General features: G+C 42.1%; 1 protein-coding gene across 1 annotated transcript; it reads right to left on the bottom strand.

The window, feature by feature from the left end:
- Positions 1 to 4,323: 4,323 nt before the first annotated feature.
- Positions 4,324 to 19,850, bottom strand: MICOS10 (mitochondrial contact site and cristae organizing system subunit 10). The gene is made up of 4 exons (XM_013946137.2): positions 19,748 to 19,850; positions 8,284 to 8,331; positions 7,507 to 7,616; positions 4,324 to 4,570 (listed from the first exon to the last, which is right to left on the bottom strand). Exons 1-4 carry the CDS (start codon positions 19,812 to 19,814, stop codon positions 4,562 to 4,564), a joined length of 234 nt encoding a protein of 77 aa, XP_013801591.1. The 5' UTR covers positions 19,815 to 19,850; the 3' UTR covers positions 4,324 to 4,561.
- Between the last annotated feature and the right edge of the window lie 869 nt (positions 19,851 to 20,719).

Here is a 20,719-nt window from a genome sequence, read left to right on the forward strand (position 1 = left end):
CTCAGCATCTTTATAAGATACAGGAGGTGAGTATCCACCACAAGGAACATCCAGCTCTAAATAGCCAGCAGTGCTGTACAGCTAAGTGCTGACAGCCAGAAGTCACAAGAGAAACAGCAATCCACAGCTGAATTTCCATAAACTATTTTCCCATTTTGTTTCAATCTCAGTTAGGCGTTTCACTGTGGGTGGCCTATACACTGGACTCTCAGAGCAGTTAAGACACAGTACGCATTGCATACAGCTGCCTACCGGGGCCAGCGTGCCAAAATTCACACCAGTGCCGTTTGCAAAGGCAGGGGTGGGGTGGGAGACAACGCAGAGAAAGAAAAAGTTAGTTTATTTCTTACTGTCAGGATGTGCGCGTTGGGGGGAAAAGCAACAAAACACAGTCAGCCCAGAGCAAGAGAAAGGGTCAGCAACGCCTTGCTGATTCAGAATACTGCTGCAAGAAGTGGTTTTCCTAGCACATCCTCCTCAGCTCTGCCACTGGCCTCTCCCTTCTAGCTAAAGCATAAGAGCTATAGCTCTACTTTTTTTCTACCGTTTTCAGCCCATCTCTCACTGTCTGGATAAGCACAGCCTCCTTGAGTCCAGCCATGCACCCAAGCGCTTGCTTTTGAAAGCCAGCATCTTCGCACTTTCTTCTGCATTGCTCCAGAAGCTTGGGGGGAACTCAATGAAAACGTCTGGAAAACCAATTCCTTTTCCTTTGGAGAATCACCCTTGTGAACTCTCTGGAAGAGTTAACAGTTACGCCATCCCCACTGTGCCTCCACTGCTTGAGTGATACTGTCCCCTTGATCCTCCCTCCTGTCCTCCCTCTATCCGCATCTGTTACCTAATTTCATATTTAAGACTAGGATCTACTAAGGCGGTGACCATCTTCCGGTACTACGCTTACGTTGTACCTAACGCAGCAGTACCCTATTCCCTGAGAAGGGCTCCTAGATGGGGCTGCGATACAAAGAATTGGGAATGCATTTTATTATCCCCTTACCAGACTCAGATTTACACCGAAGTCAATAGTGAGGATGTCAGTGTTTTGTACCCATTAGGAGCAACCATCTAATGGACAAGGAAACAGAATTGCCAGCTCGTGAGAGATTTGCTGTGAAGAATTTGGGGCAATGTCAGGATAGCAAACGGTTACAGAACATACCCTTCTGGAGTCTCCCAGACTACGAAGTGGGCAGCTTTCCCCTGAGACTCCATGACCTGCCAAGCAAAAAAAAAGTCAGAAAGGAAGGCTGGTCGAGTCAATGGCTCGACTCAAATTAGAGCCTCAGCTGCATGCCACATTCCCTCCAAGACTTATCACTGACCTTGGCTACAGTTTCGCCCATCTTTAAAATGAGAATTATAAACCTTTTTACCTCCCTTAATCCCATCTGTTTAGTTTGTAAATTCTCCAGGGCAGGGACTGGTTTTTATTTGTGTGTACAGCACCACATACAGCAAGGTCCTGATCTTGGCTAGGGCTGCTAAGCATGATTGAAATACAAAGAAATGACGGTATCTTGATCAAACATGAAGAACTCAGATAAACAATAGAAAAGCAGCTTGATATTTTTTTTCCTGCAGTCTCTGCTTTTCCGTGACTTGTTTATTCATCTCAAAGCCTCAGCAGACATCTAATCAAGCTGTTAAGAGTCAGATTTGTGGCCAGTCAAGCACTCAGGGAGTTGTTAAACGCTCAAAAACAGTTCTATTCAGCAAACAGCTTCTTCTTTTTTTTCCTTCCCCCCGAAAGAGATATGGTTCTTTATTCACTTTATACCTACCATTTTCCTATTAAAATTGCACCAGGGTGATAGAGTAACTTCTCCACTAAAAGGTCCCATTAAGTTTTGGGTAGGGACACCTGACTTTTTTAGGCCTATCTTGTTTGCACTTTTTGGTACTGGTCCAAATCACGCTACAGTTAGACGAAGCAATGATTTCAGCAGGCTTAAGAAGAAGGAAAAATGTGATAGTTTCCAGATGAGTATATTATACTAAATTTAACATGCCTTTTGGTACTTAGAATTTCCACTTTTTCCCCTTCCATTTATGTAATTAGAAATCAAGCAGCAGGAAACCATTCCTCTTCTAACCTCAGTTGGGAGCAGTATGGTCTCATTCCCATAGAGGGAAACAGGAGACTTGTCCTCAAAAGGAGATATTTTGCACGGCTTATATGGACAGGTTCAAAAATAGGTTTTGAATAACACAATTTTAATTAAGCCAAAACAAGTACAGACGAATTATGTGCTAGTTATGCGTGTGTGTGTATATATGCATATGTACAGTGCAAAAAACAAAAAACATTCAGTTCTTACCCTCTTTAAAGAAAAAGAACAAAGAAAATTTAAATTCCACTTTGTAGAGTAAAATTGTGTAAGATCATGTAAAAAATTTGCACACTTACAGTAGTGAATTTCACAGTAACGAGCAAGAAAATTTGTTCCGATCATTTGCAATCTAGCAATAAATAACACATTGTGAATAGTTATTGATTCCATTTGAGTTCCAGGGGCAGGAAGGACCACTTGATCACAGCCCACAGCAGATCAGACTAAGTAAGAACTAACTCTGGTAAGTCCTATTTGAACTAAAGCAGAGCACGCCAGAGAGGGACAACTCATTTGATTTTATAATCACCAGGGACACTAAATGAAAGGGGCACCCATCATCCCGGGCCAAAACACAAAGCACTAATGTGCTTTTCCTGTACGTTGAGAGCGATTATATTCAGAGCGCCACAACCACTTTTGCTTTAGTCTCCAGTTTCTTGCCCAAGTTGATGCTCTTCTCTCCAGCTGGATCCACCGGCTTCCCAGACTGCTAGCATTGCAGCACACACACAGAACTCAATAAAAACACTTTCCAAACCACAGAGGAGCTATGGCTCCAAAGTACATAGTTCAAATTAAAAATAGGGGCCAGATAAAATTATTCAAAATTGGGAAGAAAGAAAGAGATCCTGTTTCCAATAAGCTGTTTTGACCTGACTGATGAATGCAGTCCGGCAAGGGAGGAGGTGGAAAAATCAAGGACATGCTCAAGCAATGGTCCTGGATGGTATCATGCTTTGACAGTCTTTAACACTGCTCTGGCATTAAAGCTATTTTCTTTCACAAGTCCATCGCTCTAGGCTACCTCTTCAGCTTCTGTTGACTCTGGGCACAGCTCAACATGTCTCTTCAGGGTGCAGGATCCATACGCAAGTGCCCTACGGGAGGTGCAGGTGCAGGACTCCTGGAGCACCCAGACCAAATCCCAGGCCCATTGCTCAATAAGATAAGGAGTTTCTCAAGCTCTCTAAACTCAAAAGACTGCCCCTCAGTCCACCCCCTTCCTTTTCTGGCATGGTTTAAAAAACAAACATTGAGCAACTTGCTTTCCATTGTCTCCCCTTTCTGGAGAGGAATTTGTTGTCATTCTTCCATCTGCCTGTGCTCACCATGGAGCAGAACAGGCTTTAAATAAGGGAAAACTCAGTATCAACCTAAAACACTCTCTTTCTGTCTTAGCAGACCTATATTTGCAACTTGTGCTACATGGACAATATGCAGCAAGCATCTTAACTGGAAGAAAGAAGAGAAGTCCTTAAGAGTCATCTCAACAGCTACAAAAATGCGCCGAGTAAAGAAGCGGTGAAGGAGACCTCTCGAGTCAAGAGAAGAGCGGTAGGCTACATGCCAACAAATAATTACAAGGACTGTGGTAAACGTAAAGTACAAGGGAGTATTTGGATCAGTGACTTGCCAGGGCAATAAATAGCTTTAAATATTTGTGACCCATTCCCAGACACTGAAATCTAAACGTTCTCCCACAGAAGAGGGATGAAAAAACAATCAACCTAAAATGTAGGCTCTGAGCCAGATGACCTGTGCATCTGTTTAATTAGCCCCCTGTACCAGGAAAGTTTCAAACTTCATTCGCTCCACGACTCAAAGCTTCAAGAGACAACATCAGCTAGCTGAGTTAGTCACGCAGTTCGGATTTGCCCTTTTCTATTATGCCTCTTCGGAGAGGACAAAATTCCAGTTCTAAAGGGCAACTGAACAAACAGGACATAGGAGTATTTATATTCCTCTCCAAACACCGGCACCAGCAGCAGGGGTCTAGCGGGTGATTTATGAGGTGGGAAGACTTCTTTGAACTGTATATTTGATGGGGGTTGCCTTTCAAGATTGGAGAGGAACATTCGACGGCTGTCTTTTCTGAAGAACTTTCACAGTGGCTTTACCCAGGTGGTCACAGCTGCTAGGTATTCAAAATGAAGTCCTCTCCTTGCATTCTCTCGCTCTCACTCACATACAAAGTCAACACACCAGAGAAGGCCATTTTTGTTTTATTTATTTCCCAGAAGAGCTCTTCCTTGCACTTTCCAGACACAAGATACAAAACAAGGAACAGAACTTTGTTTCATGTACAGAAACAGTTTGTTGGAGTATAAAGAGTTACTGGCGATCGTTACTGAAGAATGTTGGCTTATTCCAGGGGCACTTCAGTATTCCTGAGGAATAATCATTGATTTCTCCTTCCTTCCCACTGGGATAGTCTTAGCCATTAGTCACTGTTCCTGTAAAGCAAGAAGGCTTATATTATTAAAAAGCCATTTGGGTTCCTTACATGGAAGGCGCTGTACGATGTAGAGCAAGCCACTTAGCCTCATAATATTTCCAGAAGGTAGGCTAACATTTTTGTCCTTGGCTAGATTGAGGAGTTGACCACGGAGAAGTTAAGCAGCTATTTTCATACAGGAAACATGCCATGTTTTCATGCACATAAGCCTCCGCTCTGATAAACTGGGTACTTCAAAAACCCCCAAAATTATGGTGCTTTCAAGTTAACTATTCAGTCTGCACTATCAGATAGAAATCAATTCCTCAAAGGGCAGAAGGAAAGACTCCAATTGATGAACTTCTCCTCGTATTGTTGCAAAGCAATATAATCCACATTGCTACAGGAGTACAGGGTTTTTTTGGTGATAAATAATACAGGCTAAATATCTGGAAAGCGATACTTAGCATTCTGTGAGGCAACCTAGGCAACCTAATTTTCAGACATACAATTTTAAGTCCAGGAATTACTGCTGGATGCAAATTTTAACTTCAGCTGAAGTCACAGGGAAATTCACTTGATCAAAAGACTTAAAGAGCCCTCAGAATTTTATGACTCCTGATTTGAGTTTTACTGCATTTTAAGTAGTCGCTTGCTCTAGATGAATGGCCTCTTCTACTGGTGTCAATGTTCTACCATCAATTTAATAATCCAGAGAATGGGCAGTGTGATGATAGTCACACCCAGAACGGGTGTGAAGTCGCTTTGTAATCTCCTGTTTATTTGGTATCATGAGGGTCCTCTGTCCTGTCTCATTCTCACTCAGGATTCAGAATTAAGAACTTGATTCTGAAGAATCAAGACTCCAGACTGGATAAAGCCCTGAGTAACCTCATCTGACTTCAGAGTGGATCGTGGTTTGAGGTTGGACTAGATGACCTCCTGAAGTCCCTTCCAATCTCAGTTATCCTAGGAGCCTAGGAACTTGACAGCTTCAGAAAACTAGAAATAAATTCCATTCAAGTCAATGCATGTTCCATTTCTCTCTCTTTTAATAAAGCTGATCTGTCTTGCAGGCTCTTGCGTTTTGACAAGTTAGCATTTGAACAAAACCCCAGCTTTGTAAAGGAAGTCCTAAAGAGTTTTGTTATAACAGTATTTGCTAGGAAAAAACAGATGAGTGATAATGCAACAATATTTTCCAACACTCCTAACCACCAGAAATGAAATAATTTTGCTGTAATAGCCCTGGAGCAATTAGCCATGACACTACATTCTGGAGAGAATTAATGACATTAACCATTAGACGGCTTCATCTGCCTCTTCCCTCTCTCAGCATGTTCAGCCTCTTTGTGCCAGAGAAAGCTAGTGGAGACAGTGTGCTGGAAACTATTTGTCTAGTCTTGTGCCATGCAGGCAGCTGTGCTGCTTCTGGGAAGTGTCCTTTCAATTACCTCATGCATCGAAGGACCACCCTTGCTCCAGAGCACAGATTAGTCCTTAATCCAAATAAAAACCCCTACCAGGCTGACCCGAAAGTTGACTTTTTGTTGCCCAGCATCCCTAGTAAAAACCATCTTTCAGTGAACACCATTTTCTCAGGACATGTGAACAAGGCATTTACCCCTCACGTAAACTCATAGACATTTCACTCCGGTTTCTTTTTGAGGACCTAAGCTGGAAGAATACTCTCAGAATGAAACATGAAAAATGCATTAGCTTTCTGCTAACAAATGTGGCCAGAGGAGTCATGCACAGACTTCTGGTTCTAGAACATCACTGGGATGTAGCTGGGAATGCTGTATCAGCTGGATATGAGGCCCAGTTACTCTGTACTGCTATCCAAAGTATTACATTTTGGAGAAGTAGTACAAGAGTCTTGATACTGTTTGCAGTTCTTTAGTCAGCTGGAGAGACTCTTCTCAAACAGGTATGTCTGGTAAGGCTGCAGAGGGCTGGCAAAGGCCAATCTGCCAATAAATCTAAGGAGGACTGGGCTTAACTTTCGCCTCTAGATGCATCCGGAAAAAGACTAAAAATATCTTCAAGCCTCTTTTATCAGGCCAAAGAGAGATACACGATCAATTTTTGCATTCTTTTTACTTGCCATGAAAAGCTTCTGGCAGAACATTTTACCATTACTTTCTAAAGTAATAAATTAACTGTAAATATGTCTCTCCAGTGGTATCACTGAAATGCTTTTAGCAGTACATGGCTTCGCAGGTTCAAAACACCCAATTTTTCCTACATGCCACAACAATAAATTAGCACAAGAACAGTCCCAACTTCTACATGTGAAGAAATAAAGAGAATATTAATGGAGTTAAACTGTAGACTTAGTGCACTCTAAGTCATTATAGGTAGTTTGTAAGAATGCAGATGGTTCCTTCTAATCTATTCTTCTAATCTATTTTTAAATATTTTATTTCAGCGTCAGTGATGATAATGCTCATAAGTCATTTAAATTATCCTCTTCAATACTTTTAAAAGCATACAACTTCTTCAGACTATTACATGACTATCCAGCCAAACAAGCCACAAAACTTAAGAATGATTCGCGTTTTCGTGTTGCAAAAAAACCCACAAAATATTAAAGCCTTGCTTCTACACGCAGATCCACTGAAACACATGCCTGACATGACTTACAGTTTCTTCCTAGCTGGTCCCTTTCCAAGGCTGAAGACAGAATGTTACTCTTAACTTATTTTTTCAGCTTTTCTAATATGTATTTTATTAGACATGTTTACGAGTTGTGGGAAAACCTACCCACAGGATCTGCTAAGCTAATCCTATGCACCGGATATTCAAAATACCTTAAGAGCAGGGAAACACAAGTTTCTTCTAACTGGTATTTTTGGGGAAAGGCACAGGAATATCCATTTAAGTGGTGTCTAGATGTACCATTTAATGCTAATAATTAGTTACTAATTAGTAGTAACTAGTAGTGGTACTTACTTTTACGAATTTGCCATGGAGAAGATACGGAGACTGGAAGTCATGTTGACAATTGGAATAAGCCATTCCTAATCCCATCCCTGACCCAAAAGCAATAGGCCATGTCTTTCCTGTGCGGAAGGTAAGCAGAGGGAAAAACAAAATTCAGAAAAAGCTCTTCATTTCACACTACATTGATAGTCTTGTCAAACAAATGCCTAGAAGCAATAAATGACTATGAAGATGCACATTAGGCATTTAAATTCTATGAGTCCTAACATCTAAAAAAACCCAACCAAACAAAAAGAACCCCACCAAACCCACAAAATCCACAAAGCCAAAAAATCCACGTCAGAAAGACAACAAGAGTAAGCAATAAGTTATCGTATTTAGAATGAGAGAGTAAACTCTGAACTCAAGATATTACTGAAAATTATTCTGTTAACAAAGCATAATTAAAAAAAGAACCGAGATTAGCTTTAAAACCCCAGCAAGACTGGCATAAGATGATGTCTAGACACACGGCTCTAGTAATTTGGCTCAGGGTTTTCTGCAATTCCAAAACTTGAGTTGAGCACAGTAGGAATTCAGAGAGATGCCACATATAACAACCTTGTTACACAACAGCCAGAAGTTTAGATAACTGCATTTCAACTGAGAAGAAATGAGCAATAATGAAGGAGTTGGTATAACACGCTGATTAAGTCTTACATGCCTCAGATTTCTTGGTTTTAAAGTACACCCACAACAGACACAAGTTAGGAATCCAGGCAGTCAAAGTTAGCACAATATACTTACTTTTGAAGAAGATGACTGAGAAAACAATTCCTAATCCAAATCCAGCACCTGTAGGAAGAAATGCAGCGAGTGAGGACTAAGATAATGCATAGCAATGGAAAATAATTAAGTTCTTTTCATTAATTCTTTGTTCTGGCTCAGAAATACCATAACAGATGGTATTTCAGCACACACACACAAAAAGTATTCTTAAAAAATAAAAGTATTCTTGAAAAAAGAATTCTTATTTTCTTAAATAAATTCAAGCAGCTAATTCAGATGTGAATCCCTATCCATTCAAGGACATCATAATTGGAAAGATTTGCGAAACAAACTAAATCCTCATCCCAGGGAAAGTTACTGAATTTCTGTCACCATCTACAATGTGGAAGCAAGATTTATTCGGTGCACTGTCAGTAAATGAAAAACACTTAAATGAAAACTTATTGTGTCCTCGAGCTTTAGATTTTGCAGATGAATATCTTATTGTATTTCGTTTATCTCACTACTTTAACTACTTCAATGTGTGTCCGGAGGGCAGCAAAACTTCGATGCTTTGTGTTACTCTATACCTTGCAAAAGAAAGCTCCAGGCTGCTTATCTTTCACATCCACAACATTCATTATGGAGCATATTTAAACACATTAGGAACGAATGACTTTTCACATCCTTATACTATATATAGACATAATTGCAGCAGTACAAAATTTTATCCAGCACCATTAAAGAACTTCGTTGGCATATTTAAAAATAATTTTTGCTTTCCTTGGAAGGTGCACTTATGATTTCTTGTAAGAAGTCAGGCAAGTCTGCAAAATTCTTCTCAAAACTCAATAAATATAACAGTGAAAAATTTGAGTTTAGTGGATAAATTCTACCTTTAGTTATATGCATTAAAGACAACAGTTAAAAAAGCCATACCTATGCTCCCTAAAAACATTAACAGTTTCAGGTTTATTTTGCAAAAAAAAAAAAACCAAAAAACCCATTCCATTATGGATTTGAATTCTCTCATTTTAATGCATGAAATCTAACTGACATGTACTGGGTTTTATTAATTAAAAAGTTCTTTTTAAAGTAGTCCTAAAATCATGTGATCCTTTTTTAAGCTCCTGTTGAATGCATTACTAAATGGGTCAAGTCCAGAACAATGCCAAAGAATCCTATACCCTCTTGGCATACAGGAGTCATCTTTTTTTAGTTTCCTTTTGCTCTTTAAACCTTTTTCCTTGCAAAGAGTACACTAACGGTAGCTCCTATTGAAGCACAGATTACTGAAACAACACTCACTGTACTATCTAATAAATTAATTAAGCACCCTCTGCTTTTCATTGATTAAAAAAAAACCTTGAATATTAAAACAGAGATGACTGTCTAAACAAAAACCCTGGTATTTACTCTCCACTTGACTTCACTATCTGTATTTATCAAGAACTGGAAAGCAGAGCTGCTTTTGAAAACTCTTTCCATTTTATTGCATACTTTCATTAGATCCAATTGCGATAGAGGTAACTACTTTACCAGGTCATTACCGCTTTAGAGTAGGCTTACAAAACATGCAATTGCAGGGAAGAACTCTGACCGCCTGCCAAGTGGTCCTGACATAACTCCCCCAGACACCTTAGAAACCGAGCATTTCGCAGAAGGTCAGGTTTTCACTCTAATCATTTGCACAGCTAAGGAAAGTCTCAGTTCTTCAGATGTCCAGTCAGAGCTTCAGGCCTCTTCTGCACTTTGGAGAGTAGGAGATACAATACTTGGAGAATCTTTTATAAACAGCTCGCCCTACTCATCCTGCGCCACTGCCCAGCATTTACGTTCAGAGGGGAAGGGACATCAAGGATTACTAAGAGCAGTAGTTCATCCATGCTAATGCCTCCACTCCCCCTCCCCAGGCAGGGCCTTCCTTCTGTACCTTTGCTATAACGCAGCTGGTGTTGGCTTGAGCCGAATGTTTATGCTATTAAGGATAATTACTATCTTCAAGAATTCATCCAATGGACAACTGTTTGGCCCTCTGACATAGCTCCCTCCGACAGTCTTCTACAATATGTAGTTATGCTGCCTTTTTGTTTTGCTCTGTTGTACTTTAGGTCCAAATATGACTTTTGGAGGTAATTACTTTCAGTTCAGACAGCACTAGGTGTTGTTTGAACTGTCCAGTTGAGGCGGCCTGTCATGCAGGGAGCGATACTGTTCTGCGCTTCCTTTCCAAGAACAGATTCCCTCTGCCAATCCAAACAGTTTAGCTAATCAATGAGAAATGATTTACAGGATGACAAACTGTGCATCATCCAGATGCAGAGCCCAAGCAATTGCTAATGTCGCCACATTTTCCATGTTACCAGTCAAACCCACAAGCCTACTTACCAGTGCGCTGGTAAACTGGTTACTTTTTTGTCTTAAAAAAAGGTTGTGCTAAGGAAGCCGCTATAGTTAATATAGTAGCTATCTTGCTGCCTACATCTAGAAAGCATTATTTTGTATTCTCTACACCCCCTTCAGATGCACTCTCACATTACACCCCCATTTGCAAGGGCACCACACAGATGCCATCAATGCCCCTTGCTGTTGGCCATCAGGGATGCTACAGAAAACACTCGAGGTGAAAAATGTATTATTTCTGCCAAATGCAAATCAATACAAGGCCTAAAACAAAAGCTAGGTCTTCCCACGCATTAATGCCCAGCACCACTGTTAAGCATGGTCTCACATGATTGACTTTTTAAGACAGAAGGATAAGTTTTTTCTAAGTTTTTTTCCAAGTTTTTTTCCTACCACATTCGTTTAAGTACAGCAATCACTGCAGGTAACTGTGGTACTATAGTTATTGGAGCGCATACAATTAAAAAATTCTGAAGAAGTGATAAGTCTGGTTCTAGAAAAAGGGTTTTTATTTTTAATTGCTTCCCACAAAAACAACACGGTGTCAGTTTTAGAGGCCATCACCCCACCCTACTCCAACAGGAAGAGGAGTACGGCGGCAGATTAGTTTAGAAAGATGATGGTAAGAGATCTGGGACCTTGCTCTAGGTTAACGAAAAGCTACATGGAAATAAAAGAGGAGATCTGACAGCTAATGTTTTTGTTTTCTATACAAGAAGGCAACTTGAAAAACAAAGCTTTCTTCACTTCCTTGATCCCAAAGTCAGTTAGGTTCATTCCACTTCCTACTGGAGAACAGGCTAGAAACTATGCTGAGAACTGTTGCTTATCAAAACACTCTTTCAACAAGAAATGTTCTGCTCTCCCCACTCATGCAAGCCAGGGCACGGACATTTGCTCTTCTCTAGTTGGCTTGAACAGTCGGTATTGGTTTTAACTTAAAATCAGAAGCTTTAGCTACATTTAATTTCTTACCCTGCCTGGTTAAGCAGCTCTTTCTGTGGATAGTTTGTCACTCATCTTCATTCCACTAGGAAGTATTTGGGGTTGTGTGGTCATTTCCTGTGTCTCCAAGACCAAGGGGGGGGCTAACCCATCTTTTCTTGGGAACAAAGTAATGCATTTCACTTTAATTCTATATAAAGTTACACAAGAGATAAACAATGGCAGAGCTGCTGATGAGTTTTACAGGTTTAAGGTTCTCACATGCTCAATTTCCTTTTAAAGAGGCAACATGTTGCTTCAAAGAGCCTCCCACCTGACCAAGGGACACTCAGTCTGCAGCTGTTTCCACTAAAGATCAGCACCTCTAGGCCAGGCTTTAACTTCATAACAATAAAACATGAAAGGTTTATCTTACAATAAAAACAAACGAACATGGAAAAGCTAAGGGCTTGATCCATGCTGGGCACAGTCTCCCTCCCTTTCTTGCATGACAGACTCTTTGGAGGAAAAGGCCACAGGAAAGAGTACAACGCATTTTTCACCTTCTCTGACAGTTTAAAATGTTTAACTAGAAAAACAGCCTCTTCCACCCTACCTCTATCAATTTAGCCCAAACTCATTTACAGTCATTGTCAACAGGGGACAGGATGGTTCTGTGGACATGTTACTCCCGTTCCCCAATAAGCGTTCCTGGCCGCTTAGGTACCAAGAGAACCAGGAGGAATTGGCATTAGGCAGAGCGCCCAGTCTCAGAAACGTTTTCTTTCTACTTTTCTGGCTCATACACCTTCCAAGAAAAATGTCATGGTACCTCAAATCAATCTAACACACAGACGAGCACGCGCCATATACCCAACAGGACATCATAAAAGTGTCTCATAGAGAAACACAAATCTTCAAGATGGACTCCTGCCCCAGTAGAACATCTGGGAAAAGCTTTTTCTGTAAATTTTAAATTTAATCAACAGTCCCTCCAACAGAGATACTACACAATTCTTTCCTAGGCTACCCAAGTAGCTACAGGCTGAAGCAACTATCAAGACAGCCACACCTAGATATACTTGTCTTCAGTAGCTTGAAACTTAAGATAGAAGGATTAAAATATGCTCCTTGGCATTTGGCAGAGGTGTTGCTGTTACTATGGCAGTTGGAAGCTTTCCAATTACTTAACAGTTTTCTTTTTGTCATCAGACAATTCTCCTCTCCCATTCCTTATACTCAAATACAAAACACAGAACTTTAGCCTCCCTTCCTTCATATTCTGTTATTTTGCATTTAAACAAAATAAATTATTACAATAAAATGAAGTAGCAGCTCCTGGAAGATGGCTTCTTAGTTCTAAAAAAGTGGCAACCACTCTGTATGGGCTAGACTCTCTGAAACAGGCTTTTAGCGATCTAGTCCTCGACTAGTTAGGACACAGAAGATTTCTTCTCAGCTAGAAAGACAGCTTCCATCAGCAGCAAGAAATCCTGCAATAGCTCAGTAGTTTAGTTTGACTTTCGGGACAGTGAAAGCAACAGCTTCAAGGTTTAACAGCAGTTCTCATCCACAGGCCTGACACACCGCAGGTTTCAAGTGAGCATCTGCTCAGTACCGCACTAGAATTTGTTTGACGTAAAGAAGCATTAAAGAAAACTGAAGATCTTAAAAACAAATAAACAAAAAACTCAGACAACTCATTCTCAAACTATCCACCTTCTCTTGTCATAGAGTGTTTCTCCTCTCTCCCCCCCCCAAAAAAAACAGAAAAAGCCCACTTTGACAAGAAACACAGATAACTATTGTGCAAAAATGGGGAACAGAGCCTTTTTCTTATAGGAGAACCTTTACAGAACAGCACCTACCGTCAGGTAGAAATCTGAGACCATGCAATCACTTATTTACTGAGAGAACTAATTTTAAGCAGGCTCTTAGCTATGTCTTTTGTGGCAGGAATCAAATTTTCTTCAAACACCAACTTTGAAGCTTGCTTTCTCATCTCCCCTGTTGCGTGGATTGTTTACATAGCAGGAAGAAAAATGAGCAAGGACACTAGAAGAAAACACAGTGAAACTATATACTAAGTAATCTAGGAAGTAATAGGAAAAAAGCACGTTTTGTTTTGCTCTTGCATTTGACTGTAGCAACACCGAATACTTGGAATGACAAAATAAAAGTATCCAAATTCCAGTACAATGTAAAAATCTTGACATGCTTTCAGGGGGCACTTTCACCCCCAAGCACTCCTGCAGTTCAACCGCTATCCAAAGGCTAACCTTAGATAAACATCAGGACTTTCACACATGGACACATAGCAGCTGGAAGTATCAGTGTCAGCCCACGACCTCCTAAGCAATCACAGCGATAAGAGTCTCGTAGCCCGGCCAGGAACGGCTCATACCCAGAGTGGTGAACGAGCTGGTGAGACAAGAGGGCACATGTGTTTCCTCCTGCTTTTAAAAGGGGAAGGGGAAAAGAGAGAAAGCTGCTCTTAAAGTAAAATCAGGGTTGCACTTGCGTTAGAAGCATGTATGTACCAGACCAGCAAGATACTCGTAATACGGACAATACAACTCTGACAGAAAACTCTACCTTGTCTTACTGTAATAAAATGACGCCACTAGTGATAACAATAATATTGCAATAAATAAAAGTTTTGCTGGAGTAAACACATTCACGTTTAGGGCTTTTGCAAGCACAGCTATGAGAGTTGGCAATCATGCTTCTCCACCCCCATCCAATATAGGTTGACCATTACTGACGTCTGCTGGCCCAGCTAAGAAACAGGGACAATTTAGAGCAAGAAGTCTTACAATGGCATCTCACTTACTAGCAGAAATGCCACAGAAAAAAAACCTGGCTCCTTCTCAAATCTCTCGCTACCAGTTTATCACTAGCAAGGACACACCAGCAGCCCTTAGGTTCCTCAGAATTTTCTCACCAAACTAAATCCGATGTATCAAAGACCAAAGAGGTGGGAAGTGTTCCTACCTACTGCAGTCATGTCTCATGGACCAAAAAAAATAAGTGAAGTCCCCTTCCCCTGGACAGTGTCATCACATGCCAACTCCTGAAGAAGGCACAGCTGGTGTCTTATCAGCACACTGATGTAGAGGACAAGAAAGTCAGTGCCATTTGGATTCATTTCCAGCAGAGCAGACCTTATTCAGTCTAGGGTTTCTAAATAGGACTTCCCCCAGCTTCACTCACAGCTTGGGCTAGTTAGTTGATCCGGTTTCTTTAGGGAGGGCAGAGTTTCCCAATTCGGTCAGATGGTCCCTCAAACGCCAGCTCAGAGAGCTGCTCTCTCTCTTTTTAAGTCCTTCCCTGGAACAGTAAAGCTGCTTTTGAGGAGGTGAGCTCTGAAATTTGAAGCAAAGGCCTCCTTTAGGAAGGACACCAGGAGACAGCGCAGTTACGGGAACACAGAACTAGATTCATAAAGAGGGCCCCTCCGCAAGAAAAGACTTTTTGTCCTTTTTCCAAAAGGAGATAATAGTCACTTAATATTTAGGTGGGCAATGCATTCAGAGTTCTGCTAACAACGTAATTAAATATTGCTGTTAGACTTTTGACTAAAAGCCTATTTTTCAAACAGTGCTTGTCCAGCTCTTTAAAATGAGCCGTCTTTTTGTTGGCTCCATTGCCTCCCACACAGCCCCAGTGAGCCATAAGCAGTTAGTATTTACACTAATTTGTCTGCTGCAAGACACAACTAGTAGAATTGGATCCTCTCCTGTATGATAGAGGAAAATAATTTAGGATTACAAGTGAAGTCCAAATAATAACGCAGTTGTGTGCTTGCATAATATTCATGTTCTCCATCATTAAAAACAAAATTCCAAGTCAAGAAAGTCTTTTGTCCTCATAGCTTAGTTAGCCACATTATGATAGGCAGACAAAAACAAAACAAAACAAAAAACCCCTACACTTTAGAACAGGAATCTCAGCATTTTTGTATATTTAGAAAAAGCCTAATCCAGTTTTCAGAAAGTGTAATCAAGTTTTATCATTATATAGATTGACTTTATCCTATTCATAACCATGTAAAGCATTATTTAAAAATACTGACATTGAAATCCATACAATGAATCTTTCTGAAAAATTCAGTCTGCGGAATGACACAAACAATACATGTTCACCCTTGCCATTAACAAAAACAGCTATTCAAGAAGGTAAGAGAATGCAAGCCAGAAGAAATCGCATAATAACTGTAGCAGAATTAAAGTGGCCTTTTTCTTTTAAATAAAGTTCCTATTAAAAAGGGATTGGGAGAGTTTTATTTTCAGATGTCAAAACAGGATTAGAGGAAAAGGAACATTACTACAGTGGGTTATTTAAAAGCTTCCAGGCTGAATTTTGGTCAGACACAGACACACATCAAAACATTTGCCTCTCCTGCAAATAACAAACTTCAGCCTGGCAACTTAACATACAAACTGAGAAGCAAACAGCTTTCCCAGGATTACCTGATAGTAGCAGGTAAATTACAGCATTTAAGTCATTTAAAAGTACAATAGTTTCAATAGAAAACACACACACAGTCTTTATTGCCTCACTGTTCTCTGGGAACAGCATGTAAGAATCATTCCTCCAAAATGAGAGGAGAGCAACTTTGTCAGTCTTTCATGAGTTAACTGTCTTCCAAAGTGCAAATCTGAGGTCAAGGTTGAAAGCCAGTGGGATGGAAGATGACCACAATACTATTTACTTCCATGTCTTTTCTCCACAGAACTCTACTGATAAAAAGAGTAAGGAAGAATTGGTTGGGATAGCTGGAGAGGACATAGGAGCTTAACGTTTTGCAATTTGAGAAGAAAGCCACTGGGGATGGATTCTCTTTCCCCACACATGAAACGAGTAAACTTTCTGATGAGTAAGAAAATCAGTATCAGGAGGAGAGATAGAATGGAAAGTTAAATTATATTAGTGACTGCACAGGTGAACAGTCTTGAAAACTGTACACAGCTGGAGTCAACGTGACCTAGATTGCCCATCAGAGAAACAGCTTGGTTTGCACTTTCTTGGCTGACCAAGCAACTACACACAAAACCTTCCCACTGTGCAGTTACTAGGTTTAGAAAGGGAAGGGGAAGAAAAAAGAATTTGATCTACCTAGATGCAGCCTCATCATTAACAAAACAAATAAATAAACTATGTCAGCCCTAATAAAAGGAGGTTAGCACCTAAGCTGCATTTAACTATGTTTCAAAGTCCTGTGCAGGCATACCTAAAGGCTCACAGTATCATTTGCTCTTTTAAATTAAATACTGTCTTATCAAGATTTGACAGTGTATTCTCTTTTGAAGTAGCGGGGGGGGGGGGGGGGGGAGAGTTTTAATACAAAGTTGCAAAATGTGCACAGGGAATGAGCAAGAAGTCAAAAATATGATATTGCACTTAAAGATGTAACATAAGACATACACATATTTTGGACATTTTACTGGCAATCCTTCCAGGAACTTGATTTCCAACTAAAACAATACTGCATAATTACAAGCTATATAGCCAATTACAAACAAATTGGCTCAAGCAACTGTAGTCAAAACCCTGACAAATTAATGCAAGACAGGACAGACTGCATAGCTCCCAGCTATCATTTAAAAATATACAATTGCTATTAGAGTTATGCCAATAGATGCTACCTCCCCTTCTCACTTTCTTCTCTCCCCCAAGCCCCTCCATCCTGCAAATAAAGTCATAGTAGTTATCTGTGTCTACAGTTCTGACAGACATTGGGAAACCATCCTGCATGCAAGGCTTCAGAATTCAGTGCCTTCCTTTACTTACAGCATCCAAAATGGGAAAACACAAGGCCACTCACAATGTTTCTCTTCCCCAGCCATTGGCTGGAAATACGTATCTGGCGATCATGCTCAGGAAGGATGTAAAGGAACGTGCAGGAAGGAAACTACGGCTACCCAAAGGAAAAGTCTGACAAAGAGCTACTAAGGATTTGGTTAACTTTTATATCCCACATAACAAGTGACAGAAATCTCAAGTAAAGAATTCTGTTCATTTTCTTTCTTTCTACAACAACAACCATCCTTGTTTATCAGAGATGCCAGCAAACATTACAGTAATATTATGAAACCGGTCATCACAACCACACAAGTTTTTAAAGTCCTTGCAAAGAAAACAACCATTTCCACTGAGACACTCTGAGAAAGTTTGTGTCAGCACTTGTTTAACAGTCCCCATAGCTAGGTCACCAGCTCATTTCATATCTAAAGGCCATCATCATCTTCAGTCACTAACTGCTGGAGCAGAAGCAGCTCCTGGGCTCTTACAACTTTCAAAATTCACACTCAAGCCATTTGTTGTTAACACCACGAAGTAGGTTGTTCCACAGATGCTGCAGTTACTGGATCAATTACTGGATGAAAGGACACAAAACAGAAAAATGCAATGACACATAAAAAGAAACATGTGTCCGAGGACATCACGCTAGGTCTAGTGCTATGGTTCCCAAATTAAGAACTGCAGCCCACGTGTCCTTTTTACGTGGCCTACTGAAGAACTTGAATTTTACTGAGATCTCTACTCAATGCCCCTAGTCATCGTGAAGCTAACACTGGGAATTTTTGGTCTAGAGTTTTAGTGCAGAAAATCTAATCACACTTTCTTTCATCCATCACCACTGCAGGATGGAAGGGAACACCAAATGAAAAAGAATGGCCTGCTGGAATGACACGCTGCGTCATAACGAAGTCTGAATCCATTTCTTTCAACCTCCCAGAGAGGCTTTCCATGTACAGGATTCCTACATGCACAGCTGCAGCATGGAACAAGTTTTAGTTTATAATTTGGCATACTTAATTTTTTATGATAAAGCAAGCAATGCTACGGAAACATAAACATATCTGGACATGTTTGTCAGACAAACTTGAATAGAATTTCATAAGACAAAACACTGCTCTGGAGCACTTGACACTTTTCAAAGGCCTGTTATAAACAATGGAAGTTTCAGTTTACTCAAAACAATTAAACATCTTTTCTAATGGAAAAGTATTAAGCAACCAAAACACAGAGTTCCTCGTCAGCTTGGAAAAGCATTAGGCAACAAAAACACAGAGTTCCTCACCAGCTTTCAAGCATAAGGCCACTACAGCAAAAAATAAACATTCACATTTTTGAGATATTATTTATGGTTTTAAGAAAAACTCCAGCGCCAACATGGAACCCACACCTTTCACATCTGATATTTCACTTTTTGTTTTATACATTGTATTCAAAGATCTGTGTTGGGCAGACACATTCTTTAAAGCCACATCCCTCCTCCAGTTAATTTGACAGCCTGTCACTGGAACAGCACTGAACTGCACATGCATAATTATAGCCACTCTATCAGCTTTAATGAAATGTTATATACAGTTTGTTGTACACCAAAAGTACAGATTCTGCAGACATGTGCACGTTCCTAACTTTAAGGACAAAGAAACATTGGGGGGGGGGGAGTCAACAGAACTGTTTTCATACTTAAAGAAAACACATAACGGCCTGCAAGGTTGGGACATCAGAGGGGAAGCGTTTCAATGTCAAACCGCACGTGCTGTAGTAAGCAGCACATGCCAAGGCGCTGAGCGTATCACGCCGTGCGTTTCTTTTAATGAGCACAGTCCGCCTTGCGCCCGGAGCGATGCGGCCGGCTCGGCAGAAGGAGATTTATCAAACCGAGCCGCCACCGCGGCGAGACCTGCCCGGCGGCACTGAGGGACCTCACCGAGCCTCCCCGGCCAGGCCGCTCAGGGCAAGGGGAAGCCGGAGCCTGTCCGGCGCCCTCAGGGACCTTCAGCAGGGATTAACCGGAGGTGAAAAACGAGCCTCCGCTCCGCGGCGCCGGTAAGGCCAGGGGCGGCCCCAGCGGGGGGCTGCGCCCAAGGTCACCTTGCCAGGCCCGGGGCGGCGCGGCTGCCTTCCGGGCGGCGAGGGGACAAGAGGCCGCGGGGACGCCGGGCCGTGAGGGGACGCCGGGCCGCGGGACCCCCCCCACACACACACCGTCGCCGGTCGAGGCCGGGCCCTGAGGCGACGACTGGGGGGGTGGGGGCGGGAGACGGGACCGGGCCTGGTGCGGCCCTTCCCCACCGGGAGCCTGGCGGTGGTGCCCCCTCTGCCCCGGGGCGCCTGGCCCGCGCCTCCCGCGGCCGCCCCGCGCCCCCCCCGGCCTTACCCAGCTTGACAGCGGCGTCCGCCAGGCACCGGTCCCACTTCCTGCCCAGCTCGCTCTCCGACGCCATCTTCGCCGTCCCCTCCCACCTCAACCCGCGCGCCGCTCTCGCGAGACCCGCCGGCGCGGGGGCCAGCGGCCGAACGCCAAGTCTCGCGAGACTTCCTTCCCGCCCCCCCCAATAACGGTCGGCGTGCCCGGTGCCGTTGCCAAGGTTACCGCGGGGCGGGCGCCATGGCGGCCGTCGCCGCCTCGGCCGGGCCCGCAGCGCCGCGGGGGGCAACGCCGGGCCCCCGTTTCTTCGTGAGGCCGCGTACAGTGTCACAGAGCACCCCCCAAAAACCCCGTATCCTTTCTAGCGGCCCCCCCCGGGGCCTGGGGAAGGCCCGGCCCATGGCGCAGGTGTGTGGAGCCAGCCCTGATGACCTTCATTTAAGAGCAGCCTGGGCCTGAAGCCAAGGGAGGAGGTGAACAGCGGGAGGAGAAGGGGTTGTTCCTGGAGTTATGCCCCACGCTAGGGTGCCAATGTTAGAGTAAGGAGCTGGGGGGAGGGATATAAACGATTCTAGGGGATTTTTTGCAGGCCCTGGAGTGTGCTCTGGTGTTGTGGAAACATGAATGTAAGTGCAAATAGCTTTAAGCTAACTGTAATGACCTTCATACCCCAATTGATGCGTAGGCTTCTTCAACTCTTTCTCCAGAAGCCTTGCGAAAATTCCTGAGTATGTTTTGGACAACATCTCTGTGCTTCGTAGGACAATTTTTAGCAGTAACTTTATTATTATTGATAGTTTCCTTTATCAAATTAGAAAGGAGGAAGCTCTATTGCTTTATGAAATGGAACCTCCTAAACTAAAGACCAAGGCAACAAATGGAAATCAAACAAAACTCTCTAAAGTTTTCGGAAGTCCTCTGAATTTACTCGTTATTGTTTATGGACTTTCATCTGTCCTAATAGTATAACTAGTTCTGATT

The sequence above is a fragment of the Apteryx mantelli genome, chromosome 26, assembly GCF_036417845.1.
Source record: "Apteryx mantelli isolate bAptMan1 chromosome 26, bAptMan1.hap1, whole genome shotgun sequence".
In the NCBI taxonomy this organism is placed as follows: Eukaryota; Metazoa; Chordata; class Aves; order Apterygiformes; family Apterygidae; genus Apteryx; species Apteryx mantelli.